Here is an 18,584-nt window from a genome sequence, read left to right on the forward strand (position 1 = left end):
ATTGCTGATTATGGTTTACAGCTTAAGAAAACTCAAATATCCTATCTCTAAATATTAGAATATCATGAACAAGTATACTAGTAGGGTATTAAACAAATCACTTGAATTGTCTAATTAACTCGAAACACCTGCAAGGGTTTCCTGAGCCTTGACAAACACTCAGCTGTTATAAATCTTTTTTTTTAACTTGGTCTGAGGAAATATTAAAATTTTATGAGATAGGATTTTAGAGTTTTCTTAAGCTGTAAACCATAATCAGCAATATTAAAAGAATAAAAGGCTTGCAATATTTCAGTTGATTTGTAATGAATCCAGAATGCATGACATTTTTGTTTTTTTATTGCATTACAGAAAATAAAGAACTTTATCACAATATTCTAATTTTCTGAGACAGTCCTGTATGTGTTTCTCGTTTTAACAACATCCCATGTTAACCAAATAATTTTGTCTGGAGTAAAAAGGATCTTATTAATTATTATGGGAATACGTTGTGATAGCAACGATAATCACAAAATGAATCAATGGTTGCAATCTTGTTGTCAAAACAATGGCTTCTCCACATCCTTGGTTTGTAAATGATTGTTAATTACAGATGTTCAGTCTAATATAGCAATACAAACAAGGACAGACAAGTTCTTAAACCTGAAACAAAATGTGTTCAGGAAATTACCACAGACAATTTTTATATAATGATTCAGTTCTCTTTATGCTGAATCTGCTTCAGTAAAGCTCATTAACTACTTTTTGAATCATGTGCAAAAGATGAAGGAAAAAAATCCTTTTGGGACATTAGGGTCACCATGAGCACATCTTGAGGGAAATAATCTCAATAGAATGATAAATTGGTATATTCCGGTGTAAAGCCACTTCCAAAGTTTCATAAGTGAAAAGTGTTCGGATGGTCCTGGACAACTGATTTACTTTCGACACTACCTGAAAGCTGTGAACATTTGAACAGGAAAGGACAACCTATCAGTCTCAGTGCATATATGTGTGACTGCGTGGCTACTGGACATTTGTTGAAGCTAATGTGACATCTTTCATCTGCTTTCCCCCTCTGACGGACTCACGTCCAGCCTCCAGTAACATTCAATCCTGGTTTTAGGACACGAAGGCTAACCTTGCACAAGACAACCACGCTCCAGACTGCAGGTCTCGACCTCCCTGGTGAAATCGCACACTCCCAGTCACATGTTCTCACAGTGGAGTAATGCAGGGGAGGGAGGGTGGAGGACGGGATTTGTGAAGTGGAACAAAGGTCACACACCCGTCAACGGCTACCAACACAACATCAGGACAAATTACCTCTACATTGTAGGTCAAAGAAAACGTGTTTTGTTGTTTTAAAACAATCGTCCACGAGTCAATCTGGTCAGCAAATCAAATGTTTAAAAGGTCAGATTATTTTATTAAAGAGACATTCAAATGGAATAGATGCATGTTATTACTGATTGAACATTAGCAAAACAGATTTTAAAAAATATATTTTTTAAAGGGCACATTCAAGTTTTTAACTAACTCTGAGTTGCAGTGCACTTCTTAATGTGTCACCACCAATAACTGTCAATATGCATCACTTCCTCGTGAATGAACAAAAAGTTGACACTCACTCTTAACATCTTCAGGTTAAAAAACTAAACAGGGTACCTTTCAGAGCGTTGCTCTTCAACTAAGGTCAGTGTGTACTTTAAATACAAATGCAAAACTACAGCACACTGCATTACTGTATTTTTCACATATATTTAAGGTATTGCTTAAACTAAGCTGCAAGAAGTTACCATCAATTAATAAAAATAAATGTTTGGCATTTTAGTTCGGAATACAATCAATTCTCAAAATAGTCTAAATCTGTGGATCTGCTGATCAATTAACTTTTTTTTCCAGTAACCATTCCATATGAAAAGCAGGCTGATGGTTGTATTCTTATCTGACCAAATCAGAGTGACGACAGTGTGGCAGTGAGCTCCTGAATCACATAGTGTCCCCCTCTGTTTGCAGTAATGAAAGCTCCTCCTGTACTCAAGGGAAAATAACACATGATTGAGTGTGCTCGGTCACTTTTGGATCATCCAATGTCTGTCGTGTAACTGCTCATGTGACTGCACCGCATGGCCAAAAGAGCACTCCCTAGTGTTTAGAAAAGGCTGTTTAAAAAAAAGAGAGAAGAAATAGGCTAACACAGCCTACATTCCACAGATTCCTCTTGGAGGATGTGCTTCCACATCCAACACTTTACATTACAGCATGTTGCACACAAAACCTGTTTACAACATAAGTTGACTTAGACCGTATCTGTGACTTTCAGTTGGATAATTTCTGTTGACTTTACACAGAAAGTAAATAATAGAAACAGAATCCAACGATAGATCTTAATCACATCCGTCTCCCCACTTTATGCAGTGAAGTTTAAACAATTTGCAAATGAACTAGTAATTTATGTTGATCAAATACAAATACAGCAGAACTTGCAGGGCAGCCAGCCATTTCTTTCCGTGCTTCTTTGTATGTGCATCTCGGTTACAATTACATAGAAGTGAGTTCATGTGAAAGAAATGTGATCACAATGATATATTGGAACATACTTTAAAGATCCAAAATGGCAGATTGAGATAGTCTTAAAACATATAAGAAGGCCCTCCGTAATGCCAGAGCAACCTATTAGTCATCAGTAATAGAGAAAAATAAGAACAACCCCAGGTTTCTCTTTAGCACTGTAGCCAGGCTGACAGAGAGTCACAGGTCTGTGGAGCCATGTATTCCTAAAGACCTCAGGAGTAATGACTTCATGAACTTCTTCAATGAAAAGATTCTAACTATTAGAGGCAAGATTAATAATCACTTGCCCTCAACCAGTGCCAATCTGTCCTCAAGTGGAGTGGCCTTGGAAACGGCTGTATTCAATACAATTCAGTGTATTTTGTATAGCCCATTCTCAAAATGTTTTCCTCAGAGGGCTTTACAATCTGTACACATGTATGCCCTGGTGTATATTTAGATGGATTTTCTCCCATCAACCTCGACCAATTGTCTTCACCGGTTTCTAATTCGAAACCGTCTACCTGTCTCTTAGAGCCCATCCCGACGAGGCTGCTTTAAGACGTTTTGCCTTTAATTGGCAGCTCTCTATTTGATATTGTCAATGTGTCTTTGCTAGCAGACCACATTCCTTCAAAGTAACTGTAACTAAACCTTTCCTGAAGAAGCCCACTTTTGATCCAGAGGTGTTGGCTAACTACAGACAGATCTCTAACCTCCCCTTCCTCTCTAAGATCCTTGAGAAAGTAGCAAACCGGTTGGTTGTGTGACTTTCTACAACATAATAGTTTATTGGAGGAGTTTCAGTCAGGATTTAGAAAACACCACAGCACAGAGACAGCACTGGTGAAAATTAAAACTGACCTAATTTCATCAGATAAAGGACTCATCTCTATCTTGGTCTTGTTAGACCTTAGTGCTGCGTTCGACACCATTGATCATGACATCCTATTACAGAGACTGGATTAGTCGATTGGCATTTCAGGTACCGCACTAAATTGGTTTAAATCCTATTTATCAGATCGATCTCAGTTTGTATTTGTAAACGATGAAGCCTCAATGACCAACAACGTTAGTCACGGAATTCTACAAGGTTCTGTGGTTGGACCAATTTTATTTACCTTATACATGTTTCCTGTGGGCAATATTATTAGGAAACACTCTGTAAACATTAATTGTTATGCAGATGATACTTAATTATATCTATCGATCAAACCAGAGGTGACCAACCAGCTCAATAAAATTCAAGCAGGTCTTAAAGACATAAAAAGATGGATGCAATGGCTGCAACTTCCTGATGTTAAACTCTGACAAAACTGTTATTTTACTCGGCCCTGAGCACCTCAGGGATCAATTATCTGGTGATGTGGTTTCTGTAGACGGCATTGCCCTGGCATCCAACAACTGTAAAGAATCTCGTCGTTATCTTTGATCAGGACTTCTCCTTTAACTCCCACGTAAAGCAAATCTCAAGGACAGCATTTTTTCATCTACGTAATAGTTCAAAAATCAGGCACATCACAAAAACTGGTTCACGCGTTCGTTACTTCTAGACTAGATTACTGCAACTCCTTATTATCAGGCTGCTATAATAAGTCTCTTAGGTCCCTCCAGTTGATCCAGAATGCTGCAGCTCGTGTTCTCACTAAAACTAAGAAAAGAGATCACATCACTCCTGCACTAGCTGCTCTGCTCTGGCTCCCTGTAAAATTAAGAATCAAATTCGAAATTCTTCTCCTAACCTAAAAAGCCTTGATTGGTGATGCACCATCATATCTTAAGAAACTTGTAGTACCATATTGCCCCACTAGAGAGCTGCGCTCACTAAATGCGGAACTACTTGTGGTTTATAGAGTGGTTAGCACTGTCGCCTCACAGCAAGAAGGCCCTGGGTTCGAATCCCGGTCGTTCCGGTCATTCCAGGTCCTTTCTGTGTGGAGTTTGCATATTCTCCTCGTGTCTGCGTGAGTTTCCTCCGGGTACTCCGGTTTCCCCCACCATCATAAAGACATGCACCGCAGCCTCACCCCGGTTCGTATGGATGTGAATGAATGTTGGTGGTGGTCGGAGGGGCCGTAGGCGCTGATTGGCAGCCACGCTTCCGTCAGTCTGCCCCAGGGCAGCTGTGGCTACTGATGTAGCTTACCACCACCGGGACGACTGTGTGTGTATGACTACTGGACTCTGGACTGTAAAGCGACTTCGAGTGTCTAGAGAAGCGCTATATAAAATAAATGATTATTATTATTATTATTATTAAAAAGTAGGATGGGAGCCAGAGCCTTCAGTTATCAAGCTCCTCTTTTATGGAACCAGCTTCCACCTTCATTCCGGATGGTAGACACAGTCACCTCATTAAGAGTAGACTAAAGACTTTCCTCTTTGACAGTGCTTATAGTTAAGGCTGAATCAGGTTTGCCCTGGTCCAGCCCCTAGATATGCTGCTGGGGAACGTTTTAGAATACACTGAGCACCTATCTCCTCTTATCTCTCTACTTATGGATGAATTTTCATCTCTCCATCACACATTATTAACTTCATGTCTCATAGGGTGCATTGTATGGAGGACTTAAAATGACTTAAGTATAAATAAATAAATTAATGAATGCATGAATAAATACAAGAATAAATAAATAAATGCTTAAATAAATGTATAAATGAATAAATAAATGCTTAAATAAATGTATCAATAAATAAATAAATGTATAAATAAATAAAAAAATGCTTAAATAAATGTATAAATAAATAAATAAATACAGGAATGAATAAATATAAGTTATAAATCAACAAGACATCATTAAATAAATATATTTCTGCATTTCTGTATTTCTTCATTTATTTATTTCTCTATTTATGTGTCCACACGTATTTCTTCATTTATTTATGTGTGACATTTACGTGTCCGTATATTCAAATGAGCTGGGCGGTCCGAACCTCTGTCTAAAGCATGATTGGTCACAGGAGTGTGATGCACCTGGTGTGTTGTGCTCTACTATTTCTGCCTGGCACATGACGCTGAAGTTGACTCGCTCAGCTCACCGTTAGCAGAAGTTAGCCTCGACAGCTTTTTGACTTCAGCCGTTTATCAATTCCAAGAACACTGAGTACAGACTTGTGTTCTTTTGGAGTCTGGTCTTTGGAGTCTGGTTTTGGGAGTCCAGACTCTCGAGGACGCAGGACGGTCTTTCTGGTCTTGTGACGTTACCACATCAACTGTTCTTGCGCATGAATTTACTCAAATTATTCACTGTAAAATAATTAACAGTGGAGTAGAATGTGTTGCGGTGTTCACTGTTGTTTGGCGTAGGCTACGAATAAACGATAATAAATATACAACGTCTCGTAGCTTTCCTGACCCAGGGTCGCTACAATATGAAGTTATGAATCTTAACCCTCAGTCAAATTGACGTAACGTTATCTTTTAGTAAATAATAAACTCGTTGTGCTCTTTAGATCCTCAAAAACCTAATTATATCTCATGTTTAGCCGCCACGGAGACGTCAGAGGCAGCGGAGCATTTCAAAAGTCCTGCCGAGATCAGGCTTCTCTCGGCGGCCACACAGCGCTGACCGCCTGGAGCTCACTGGTCCCATGAGCAGGACCTCAAATCTCCGTCGCATATCCTTATTAGACTGAATCTCGATAAACCGACCACAGATTTGATGCTTAAACAACTAACTTCTCGGCTGAAAACATCCTTAAATTACATTCCGTGACTCAACAGTAGTATTTAGAATGTACAGACAAGAATGCATAATAAACGCTGTTCGTCTACAGATCCAAGTGCTAGGGATCGATTGCTTCTGTCTTGCTCCTGACTTGACCAATCCTGTTCAACAATGAGGTTCGGACCGCCCAGCTCATTTGAATATACGGACACATAAATGTCACACATAAATAAATGAAGAAATACGTGTGGACACATAAATAGAGATATAAATAAATGAAGAAATACAGAAATGTAGAAATACATTTATTTAATGATGTCCTGTTGAGTGATAACTTATATATATTAATTGCTGTATTTATTTCTGTATTTATACATTTATTCTTGTATTTATTTATTTATTTATACATTTATTTAAGCATTTATTCATTTATTCTTGTATTTATTCATGCATTTATTTATTTATACTTAAGTCATTTTGAGTCCTCCATAGCATTGGACCTGGCTGGGTCTGATGCCATGGCCCTGCTGATGTGCCCCGCCCACTCCTCCTCTCTACCTCCATCTGCATGATGGATTGTGGAAGTCTGGATCGTGGTCTGTTGCTTATGACGAACTATTCACACAATCTGTCATACTTATTGAATGTGTTGCAACTATGTAATGACATATATTGTTTCTGTCCATCCGGGGAGAGGGATCCTCCTCTGTTGCTCTCCTGAAGGTTTCTTTTCCCCTTTTTTTCCCCTGTGAAAGGTTTTTTTTCTATTTCTTGGGAGTTTTTCTTGACCCGATGTGAAGTCCTGGGACAGGGATGTCGTATGTATACAGATTGTAAAGCCCTATGAGGCAAATTTGTAATTTGTGATATTGGACTATACACAATAAACTGAATTGAAAGAAAACTGTATATATGTCGTGATAATGTAACCATTTGATTAAAGAAGTCATTCAAAACGGTATGTTTCATTGTGATGATTATACAACAAAAATAAAGGTTGGCCAAAGATAATAATATATGACTGCAAGAAATATTGGTGTGGACCAACACCTGAAAAACCACTGATCGGCTATACTGTCTTCTCCTCGGTGTGCTTTTCAGACTCACTCCAGAAAATGTTATCACGAGAAGTGGCTCGAGGTTACTAGGTCAGAAACACGTATGGCGGGGATGCAACGACATGCGTTTGATAATAGTCACGATTCTCCTCTTTAACCCTCGTTTTGATCACATTTCATTCACAATGTCGTCAATGTGCACACAATGTGGTTAAAGCAGAGATTAAAACCCCCCCAAAAGTTTCAGAACAAAGTATCATTTCTCTGACGGCGTCTGGTCAAATGCTGGTCATATCTGTTGTTGTAGGATCAGCTTCCGACATACCAGTGGCGTCCCTTGGCTTTAATTAGTCCCGAATGTTAATTTAAAATAAAAAATAAATAAAAAGATTTGGCAAGTCGCACGTGATGTCATTCACCCAAAACAGCGGAGTCAGGCTGGCAGCAGGCGCACGTAACAGCAAGCTGCTGTCTGAGAGTGTTTCTATGTCTACAAATTTCGCTGTTTCACTCTTCTGGGCTAAGCCCAGCGCCGCCGCTCCCATAACGCGCACGACGCGCTGCGCATAGGGCACCAAGTCCTGAGGGCAGGCCCGGGGTGGGTAATCGGGAGAGTTCCCGGTGGGCCGCTTCACTTCTGGGCCGGTCGAGAATTGTATTTGTTGACATTTGTCACGTTAGTCCATCTTCTCTTAAAGTGGGTTAAACACGTTCCGCATTCTGACACCACAGCCTCTGCATGGGTTGTACCATGCGAGGAAGTTCACCCCTCCCAAATAATAGAGTTGGTTCAGTCCATTATGGAACCAACCAACTCAATTTGGGAGAGGAGCACTTCCTAATCGAGTTGGTTCAGCCCTTCGCGGTCTTTTCCAAAAAGTTTTCTCAGCTACCGATAGCTGGGCCGGCCCGACCGCAACGATGCACGTCAGGGAGGATGGACGGGAGGAAGAGGGCAGGAGGGGCTGAAAAAGCCAGGTTGAAAAAAAGAAAGGCATTGGAGGAGGATGCTGCCAAATGTGCCAAGCTTACAGATTTATTTTCAAGAGGACAAACACAAGTGGCAACTGGTAAAGAGAGACAAAGGCCTAATGATTAGCAACATAACTATTCGGCTAATGTAGTAGCCTTGATTAATATCATTGTAGCGTTGTCAACCTATTCCCAAGCAAAATATTAAATTGAATTAAAATATTAGCCTTTTTATCTCACCCAAAATATGGCGATCCAAAGACTTTGCAAATATTATGGAAATATTGATATTGATATTGAAGTATGCAGTAATATAACTTAATTTTTCTTTGTAGCAGCAGATAAGAGTCTCCTGCTGAAAATGAGGAGCCCGACATTTACAATGAGGAGGCCATGACTACAGGGACAGGTAGAGAGGATAACAGGAAACAATATGAATTAAAGTTATATATTCTAAGAAAGAGCAGTATATGACAGTACTTGATGAACCAATATGCATTGTTTGCTCGGAAGTGGGTGTAGTAATGGAGTAAATCACCACTATATAATACACATGAAGAAAAATGATAATGACCATGCCAATGACGTCTCCCATGAAGTCTCACTCCAACAAATCTGGCCTAATGCCTAATCTGAGTCTGACACCCCTGCTATGCTATTCTGCCTTTTTTAATGTTATGCATATTTTTTGTTAACTTCTCATCTTAAGTGGATTATTATTGTTGTATTTAACCTTTATATTATTTGTTGGACCATGGTATTAATAAAAGAACTACAGGATAGTAAGAGCTGAACTGTTGCTTCATTTATCCAATTTCCACTACCATGAGAAAAGTGGGCTGGTCTTGAGCCTGAAATTCCCGGGCTGAAAAGTGGCCCCACTCCGGCCCTGCCTGCACAGCAAAATTGGTAGTGTTGATTTCCCAGTGTCAAATATTTGGAGTTGATCCGTGTTGATTGTGGTGTTCTTTTAGCACTTAGTGTTAAAACAGCTCTGGGGGCGGAGTTATTGCGGCGAGTTAAGTGATGCTCTCCTGACCGAGTTACTTGCACATCCGGTTTCAACGCGCTCTTTCTTGAAGTCACGGTGAAGAAAACCCGTGGTCAGGAAGATATTTAGCTGTTATTTCAGAAGTTAAGTACACATTATATTTACTTCTACAGGCTGTTCATCTTCATATGAAATGATGTGTTAACTTCAAGTGTGGTGAGACGTGTTTTATATTTTAGTGAAGCTTGTGACTAATAGCTAATTTAACGTTTGCTAATGTTAGTTGGTTGAAGGGAGGAGAAATAAGCCAGGAAGTGTAACATCAGTCTATGTATGAACCTGTTCAAACCGGCCGAGCATATTTAATTCCAGGCCAAAATAATAAATAGACTTTTTTTCTTTCAGTAAATTTCTTGAAGAATATTTAACTTAATTATGCCACATTATTTTGCCATCAGAAATTCGACGATCCACCATGACAGGACATAAACGAGAGTTTCCGGTACTTCTGCCTCGAGGGCTAGCTTTACTAACGGTAGTTTCGCGGTACTGCTGTCTCGCGCGCTAACATTACTAACGGTAGTTTCGCGGTACTGCTGTGTCGAGGGCTAACGGTAGTTTCGCGGTACTGCTGTGTCGAGGGCTTACGGTAGTTTCGCGGTACTGCTGTGTCGAGGGCTTACGGTAGTTTCGCGGTACTGCTGTGTCGAGGGCCAACGTTAGTTTCGCGGAACTGCGGTCTCGCTGTCTTGCATTTCACCGGCGTATGGTTTAATTGGCCGACTTTTATCGCAGGCATATGCTAAACTACGACAGGGACTAAAGAGGAAAAAGCGAGTGCCTAATTGATACCAAAACGGTAATTATAGACTTCCAACATCTCTGAGACGAAGGTTCTAACGTTAACTTAGCGATACCCTGTTAACTTCAGCCACTTGTTGGACTTAATACATGTTTAATAACTCCTTGCCTAGAGAAAGTTGGACAGCTATCTTTTTCCACTCTGTACAGTTTCTGCAAGATATCACCATGCTGCTGAAGGTGAGATACCAGAGTACCAAGAAGTACATCCGATTACAGCTAGGTTTCACCTATTTGGAATTCATCACTGCAGGTGAGTAACATATTATGTAAAAAACAAATTATTGCTGGTTTAACAACAAATACACAATGTTTAAGTGGCATTGTTCATAGGATAAGACAAAGGGGGATTTTGAGCTCTGAGGTCATGGACAGGTCTACAAAAAAGGTTTCGGATTCAGAGACTGCAAAAGAGGTACTTGAAAGCAGTAGATGTCAGTTAACATTTTTACTCACAATATCATGAAGAAAATTGTTTAACTGAATGATGATTCTCACCAATTGGACTATAATTAAATTTAGAATGGTGAGTGCCAGATTGAGAAAGTTACGAAACTTAGTTTAGTGTAAATTAATAATTAACCCAGGGTTTAGCTGTTGTGTAGCTTCGTATTATGTAACTCTTCTTTCCATACATATTTATTCAATTAGGTTAATTTACATACATGGAACGGTGCCTTGTCTTTTGTAGTGTAGACTATATTGCTTGTTTTGGCTTCAGCATGCCCCACATATCCTGAAAAGATGTTTCTACGTTACCTGACCAATTTGTTTGTTTGATTAAGACTGAACATTATTTGGGAGTTTTTCCTGGTCCGATGCGAGGTTTTGTGTACAGATTGTAAAGCACTCCGAGACTAATTTGTAATTTGTGAAATTGGGCTATACAAATAAACTGAACTGAATTATACACTAAATTTTTTAAAATCTTATGTGAGTAGATGGTAGAAAATGCCTTGCTCACCAAACCTGGAGGTGAAGATGTCCTTGAAGAGTACAAGTCAGGAAATTCGCTGAAGCACCGCACCCGTAGACAGCTTGTCAACATATTGGCCATATGACTGAAATGGATGGGTAAGTGTTTCTTCAAAATATTGTAGAATTTATTTCCACGTTTTTTAGACGTCAAAGGACTCGTGAGTTGTGCACATCTTTTATTTAAACTCTAGTCCTTAATTTGGTTGGATGTAAGTAGTTATCAGCACACACACCTTTTGCTTAATTTTTATTATTGTTGGCATCTGTATGATCAACAGCTGAATCAAGACTTCACGCTGCTGTTTGGTGCTGAGACGGCTTCCAAGATGCTCGAGAAGTGGGATACAGCATTCAAGCCCACGGTCATCAAAGAGGCCAAACACCTGACTCCGTCAACTGAGCTGTGCCAACTTCTGACAGCTGCAGAGAACCTTCCAGAAGATGATCATACCGGTAAGCTACATGATATCCTTAATTTATTATCCAAATGGCTGGTGCTATTAACTTTGTGCATTCCAAGTACATATACATGATTTGTTTTGCCTCATTTACTCCTGGTAGACGGGGACAGTGACATGGCTTCTCTGCTGCTGCTTCTCCATCTCTTGCCACCCACAGCTGGACGGAAGAGGATCAAAATAAGTCCCAGTGATGCAGTGGGAAAAATGTTGCATTGTCACAAGGTATGTGTGTCTCGTCTGCGTAAATCCCACAAGCCAGTTTTTCAGTTATATTAACTCAATAAAAAATTGATTTAAGCTTGAAAAATAACAACTAATCTGAACATCTCAATGTTGCAATCTTTACAACAGTTCTTCAACAGCAAAGACTTTTTCGACACAGGAGCAAATCAACATTTATTTTATCTAACAGACTCAACTATGCAGTTGAAAGCTTGCTAACTCTTCATTTTCCTACACTGCTTTAAAGTGATAATTCGAATTCTTATACACGCTTCACTGAGTGTTCCTTTTTCAAAATAAAGTGGGACTTAATTTGGGAGGAAGACACTTCCAGTGAAGCTCACATTTCATTTTTGCAACACAGGGCCAGATGACTGCTCAAATTGGAGGATCTATTAAACTCATGGAGCAACAAGTACCACTGCATGGCTAATAACTTGAGCTACGTTTTTCATGTTGTGTTTTTCAGTCATGCTGCAGCATCAGTGAACACCTGCTGGGAAGAGAGGCTAAACAACCGTACATCCTTGCTGTTGGCCGAAACAAAAACAGAATCGATGCCTTCTACATCGTTGTGGATAAACGGCTCATCCCCTGCCAAGCTACGAGCTCGTTGGGTGCTTTTGATGAACTATTTAAATCCCACTACGTGTTCAACCTGTCTTACGATGAAACTTTGGTCCCACTCTTCACCTTTGTGCAGACAACAGTCTACAACATCGATATTACAACAACAGATCAGTCTCCAAGAGTACGTGAGTTCTGGGCGAAGGTCTTGCACGTGGTTTAAAAATGAAGTGTTTCATTTCTGGTGTTGTACATGCGGCCTGCCAGGAGTTGATTTTTGTAAATGTGCATGATGGTGCTTTGAAGATATTTTCTGAATAAAATAAAAAGAATTGTATCAATAATTTATTGAAGTTCACTGTTTTTGGGGTGTAAGCATTTGACCGTATGTAGATATACAATTTTAGTGTTAATAGTAAATTTTTACATAGCATTAAACATGACGAGTGTTCGAAATCAACACTTACTGAAAGCAAACAACACAATTTAGTGTTAAAAGTACACTGCAATGTGTTATTAAATAACACTAAGAGTGTTAGAAATCAACAACAATTTAGTGTTAAAAGAACACTGCAATGTGTTATTAAATAACACCAAGAGTGTTAGAAATCAACAACAATTTGGAGTTAAAAATACACTGCAATGTGTCATTAAATAACACCAAGAGTGTTAGAAATCAACAACAATTGAGTGTTAAAAGTACACTTTTGTGTCTTTTAACAACACTATAGGTGTTAAATATTAACACTATTAATGAGTTAAAATATTAACACTATGCAAAGTGTAAATTTAACTCGGAGCCGGGGTGGATTATATAAACACCAGCAAAGTGTTGATTTTAACACTATGCGAGTTAAATTCACACTTTCGATTTTGCTGTGTGAGGGGGCATCACAAAGTAGGCAACTAAAAAAATCCTCAAAATTCTAATAACTATAATGCCGATATTATTTCAGTCTAGAAATACTAGGCGCCTTTTAGGCATGTATATCACAAAACGGCAGAACAAGAGATATATTTAATCGCTCAGCACCCCCGTTAACACTTCTCGGGTCGCATCGCTCTGCCGTGATGCGCGCGCAGACACATCCGCGCACACAGGTGAGCACCCCCCCCCCCGTCGACAACGCTCGCCGTCACTTTCCTATCTCAGGGGGGCATCATGAAGGAGTTATGCTTAGGGCACCAACATGGCGAGCAGCTGCACTGGCTAAGCCCCAGATGTATCAAAATCCTAGAGACGCCCCTGCGACATACACGAAATACCTCACGGACACCCCAAGACTAAATAAGAGAAACACTTAATTCGGATTAAATGCATGCTACTGACTGAACAAGCGGCCGACGTTTACATTACGAGAGAAAAGGAAATGAAAACATGTTGAAGATGCTAAAAGTGGCTTGATCTATTTTAGGGCAACAATAAGCGAAGCGCAGGTTTTTCCCCACCCCGAGGGCTCAAAAAAGACCCACATTTCAACAAACCTCCATAAATAACACATGAGTCTTTTAGTAAACACAAATGTACACGTAACTATTTGAGGCAGAAGGTGGGAAATGTTTGCACTGACCTGTGAGCACCAGCAGATACGGAGTACGATTTTGAGTCTTGAGGAAGCAACAGCAGCAGCGGCAGCTGCAGTCTACATTTTACTCAGCTGGTGCGGCTCTCAGCCAATCAGGAGCGACCACACGTGTTGATTCTCCTCAGGTTTGAGAGGCATCCTGTCATTGGTCAATCTGTTGTGCCAATAACTGTACATCTCTCATCCGATAATATTAATTTAATAATCATATTAAATTGTAATATGTATTATGTCCAGAATAGGCAGCGACCCTGGAGAGCAGGGGAGAAGGTATATTTTACACATTCAGCCGTAAAAGGTTACTACACTTATTTGCTTAAGCGCTGTAATGAAGAAGCATTTTAAGATACTTGAATATTCCAATCGTATGCTACTCTATACTAGAGCTAATGAAGTTGGGACCACTTTTACGTATACTTAGCATACTACAGAGTAGCATTTGAGTTCACCCCTGATCAATAAATTGTACTTAATCTACCATAATACACTATAATTATTTGTTGATTACACTTTGCATAATTCATCTGATTTAGCAGAGTAACTCATTTAATACATATGTATACAGTGGAATATAAAAGCCCTCCAGTACTACAAATACTTTTAACCCCAGATATAAAAAGTATTTGAAACCAGCTAAATGTCAACTAGCTACAACAATAAAAGGGCATTAACATGAATCGGTTTACATTGTTGTACTTATACATTCAAATTATCTTTTGTTCTGGTAAAGAGTTACATTTAGCTTCATCTTACAGTTAAGTGAGAACTGAAAGTGACTTATCACTCATTTATATACATTATACACATATATAACAGATCCAGGCGATAGAGCAGAAAAAGGCCCAACAAAAGTATACTTACAGTGAAGTGAGAACCACTGAAAGTGACGTATTACTCATTTCTATACAGTATATACATATATATATATATATATATATATATATATATATGGTTATATTGTTTGGATTGGTTTTGGAGTCAAATGATGAGTACAGAACACAGATTATTCCTGACTCTATACAACATATTCACTTAAGTGCTTTATTTAATATATCATAATAATCAATATTAATATTTTTCTCTCCCAAAATCAAGAGTCATGAGCAGCTCCTGCTTTCCAAAGGAATTTCCTGAAAATAATCTTGCATAAATGATAAATTATTACAATACATTTAATTTTAAACATACATTTAAATACATCTAATTTAACTTTGACTTCAGTATTTCTTGTTAAATGATGCTTAGATTATAATACAATTATACAATATAATAGTTGGTCATTTCTATTTAATGGAGACAAAAATCAGTCTCAGTGTAGAAATATCCTCGTATAAATATCCTGAACTGAAGTTACCAAAATGTACCACGAGAGGGAACTGTTCAACCACTTTCAACAGAGCGAATAATAGAGCGTTTATTTAGAAACACAACTTTAAAGAATAATTATGTTTTCACACACAACAAAATGCTGCAAATAGCCCCGCCAAATAAAAGCTTATCACGAGTCAGTGGGAACACATTGCGTTTTAATAATCTTTTCATATTGTAAATCATTATTATAATATATGTGTTACGTTTATGTTCCTATTGCCTTTTTTATATCCTGAGATACACAAATCACTATAACGTGTAAAAGATGGTATATTGAAGAAAGAAAAAACATTTAACCTTCTGGACGATCATTATTATTACTTTTACTAAAGGTTGTATGAGAGGAGAGGAATATAATTGTACTTCCATGTTTAGAAGTTTAAAAAAGTAAATCTTCAGCCTCTGTTTCTGTTGTATCTGTTTTTCAAAGGGCATGTAGCTGCTGAACCATGTCGTCTGAACTCAGTTTAGATCATTTCCAGGGGCTCAATGGGGACCGTGTGAACTGCTGCAGTTCAGGCGGAGGGTGGCGCACCAAGCTAAAGGATTGTGTCCGGGACCCTCAGGGGTCACCACGGGTCACAGCGCCGCGCCTGACAACACACACGCGCACGCAACAACAACAAAACAGCCACACACACATGCACACACAGTCACACACAGAGTCCAACACTGATGTGCTGTCACAATTTAGGCTTGTTTATATTTTTCTGTAACTGTGCTGACGTTAGAGATGAACGAGAGATTAAAACAAGCGATTATGTCCCCAATTCCCCTGAGCGGACACACTATTTCGAGTAATAGCGACTGCAGAAGCAATCTTTTTCTTAGGGATTGTTCATGTGTTTTTTGTTTGTTTTGCAAAACCAAAAGCTGCAGGATTTTACCACATCAGTAACAGCAATATACATAATGTGTGTTAAATGAATATAGTAACCTTTATGCTATATGCAACTGTAGCTATTTCATAAATCCACACAAGAACAATAGTTTCATGTTCACACAGATCTCACTGCTCTCACCTGACTGATTTCAGTTCATTTGTATATCTTTAAGGGATGTGATGTTTTCAATAGGATTATTTTACTTGCTCTGGGCTCCATATAGTGACAAAACTCTTGGAGTAGCTGAATGTGCAGCAATGTGTAGCAGGGAGGGACGACTGCGTAAAAAATGACAACATTGAAAGTAAAAAGGTATTCATATTCCGGTTTTGTTTACGCAGTGGCTGTGGACAGCGGTCTATGGAAGAACACAGAGGGAAAACGTAAAGGTTATGCCCATCGCATTTTGATATGGTCTATCAGTGAAGACCAATCCTTAAATATCCTGTATTTTCTAAAGTATATGGACTAAAGTCATTTTAGTTGCAGTTATACTGTTATTTCGGTCCGTTGCGACCTCTTTATTAATAGGTAGAGAAAACAGCAGTGATTACAACGGTTAATTAGATCAATACTATAGTATCAATACACACAATAATGATCGATAAAGATTCCATACTAATGTATCACAAACATGCAACCATTCTGAAAAATAGTAATTATTACATATTAATAATTCGAGCAGTAATATTATTTTGATGTATGTTAGGAATAATCATCAATACTTAAACCTCAAACAACAACAATCTGTTTGAATGATACCAATATTGTCACCAGTTGTGATTCATGAAATGTAAAATGTGGATATAAAGGCATGACAACTATTTTACTGAAAATATCTTAAACACATGAATATATAAAACGTTTGTTTCCAACAAGATAGTCGTAGGACTGTTTAACACAATATTTTCACACGGAAATTAAATGTTCACGCCACAGTTGTAAAAACAAATCCTGACACATTGTTTGGCCTCATATTACGTAGCACTTGACGTTACAAAGTCGGTCAGCCAAAACTTCCAGTATTTCATTCATTTTTTTAAGCAATAGCCCCTCCATATTTCAAAGGACACACACATAAAAAGTGTTAAAACTGCACGTTGAAGTAATTGGATGTTATGCCCCCGTCCCGCTGGCTCGCGCTTTTCTCTCCATGGTGCTCTAAAAAACTCTCCAAACACTTCAGATGTCTTGTGAGCCTTTCTTTACCAACCACCGCCGCTTTTTATTCTTCGACATTGCTCACAGGATCAAATATATCCAAGCACGCTGACAGTTTCGAGATAAAACGTTCTCAGTGACAAAATAAAGAACTGGAGCAATGTTTTGGCGCATGAGAGCAGTTTGAATCTGTGAGGAGCGCACACAATAAACCTGTTGTTAAACTTGCTGTGAAAATATGTTTGAAGAAAACAGCCAATTGTTGTATGAAATGTATTCAAATATAAAATCATGCCCTTTGTTTGGGAGGAAAAACTTGAGCAATGTGAGGGTACAAAAGTCCCCTGTGGCATTTACTAGCACCCTTTGTGCAGTTTGCGCTTTGGCGTCTCCACTTGGCGCATTACCCGGCCCCTTTAAACGCGATTGTTTCTTTCTTTCTAATGACATTTACCGGATCAAAACATGCTGTTAATTCGATCAGAAAGCTTCACCCTTCATAACAATGGCAGTATAATTTCTCCCAAAGTTTGTTAAGTTGACCGAAATTAGGCAAATGAATAGGGGTCTCCAGGCTACCCATCTTGCAGGTGACGGGGAATAATGCGCGTTCACACCAGCTGCATTCTTCTTTATTTCTCCACTTCTTTCACAGCATTATTAAAATTTAGGCCAATGAAACTATTCATTCGACTGAATAGCCATTTTCTTATAGGATAATAGGATACAAAGTGAGCCTCTCCAAAGAGTCTCCAGTGGTGGGTAACCCTCGTGTGCCAGAGGCTGCTGACGCTGGCCCTGACGCAGACGACGCTCGTGTGCCAGGGCTAATCACACACCTGCCGAGTCCAACAAAATGAAGAATGTAGACAAAAAGCTTGCCATCTCTCATAAAAGATGGACGTGTCACCAAGTCGTGTGAGAAACGCCGAGAACAAACGGGGGGACTCCGTCTCCAAAAGATCTCCCCTGAACTTGGCGGAACAGCCTATTAAAGGCTTACTTAATTACTCTAATGACACTGGACAGGCCTTAAAACTCGGACCGGGCTTGGATGAGAGTTAAGATCGCTTGCTGGGATTTGTAAACAGGCGATCGTGTGAGAAACGCGAGTTGGAAGAAAGAGGGTTTCTTTTTTCGCCGGCTTTGTTTTCAGTGCGCACAGTGCGCCCCGCCGGATCAGGCGATCTCAACGCTCGCCTCTGATTTCCCGCCTGGGTTGTTACTATGCAAATAATATTCCGAAAGTAATCACGTGTCTTTTGAGCA

At 39.1% G+C, this 18,584-nt stretch overlaps 2 protein-coding genes across 8 annotated transcripts in view; one reads left to right on the plus strand and one right to left on the minus strand.

Annotated features, from left to right (window-relative positions):
* The window catches only part of acsl1a (acyl-CoA synthetase long chain family member 1a), a 58,286-nt gene that overhangs the window by 20,078 nt on the left and 19,624 nt on the right, over positions 1–18,584 (minus strand). The window contains exon 1 of one of the 3 annotated variants that reach the window (XM_056408579.1): positions 13,885–13,947. The exons of the other annotated variants lie outside the window; for them this stretch is intronic. The gene's annotated coding sequence lies outside the window, so the exon portion shown is untranslated. Of the gene's footprint in view, positions 1–13,884; positions 13,948–18,584 lie in introns of those variants that run through there. 3 annotated transcript variants of the gene reach the window in all.
* Positions 9,873–12,657, plus strand: LOC130189675 (uncharacterized). 5 transcript variants are annotated; one of them, XM_056408598.1, is made up of 6 exons: positions 9,873–10,083; positions 10,236–10,338; positions 10,419–10,500; positions 11,342–11,516; positions 11,682–11,746; positions 12,216–12,657. In XM_056408598.1, exons 3-6 carry the CDS (start codon positions 10,453–10,455, stop codon positions 12,534–12,536), a joined length of 609 nt encoding a protein of 202 aa, XP_056264573.1. In that variant the 5' UTR covers positions 9,873–10,083; positions 10,236–10,338; positions 10,419–10,452; the 3' UTR covers positions 12,537–12,657. The 5 variants fall into 5 exon arrangements, with proteins under 5 accessions (XP_056264573.1, XP_056264572.1, XP_056264575.1 ...); XM_056408597.1 differs by having other exon boundaries at positions 10,062–10,083; positions 11,625–11,746; XM_056408599.1 differs by lacking the exons at positions 9,873–10,083; positions 10,236–10,338 and adding an exon at positions 11,027–11,159 and having other exon boundaries at positions 10,361–10,500; positions 11,625–11,746.

This window comes from Pseudoliparis swirei, chromosome 24, assembly GCF_029220125.1.
Source record: "Pseudoliparis swirei isolate HS2019 ecotype Mariana Trench chromosome 24, NWPU_hadal_v1, whole genome shotgun sequence".
Classification (NCBI taxonomy): Eukaryota; Metazoa; Chordata; class Actinopteri; order Perciformes; family Liparidae; genus Pseudoliparis; species Pseudoliparis swirei.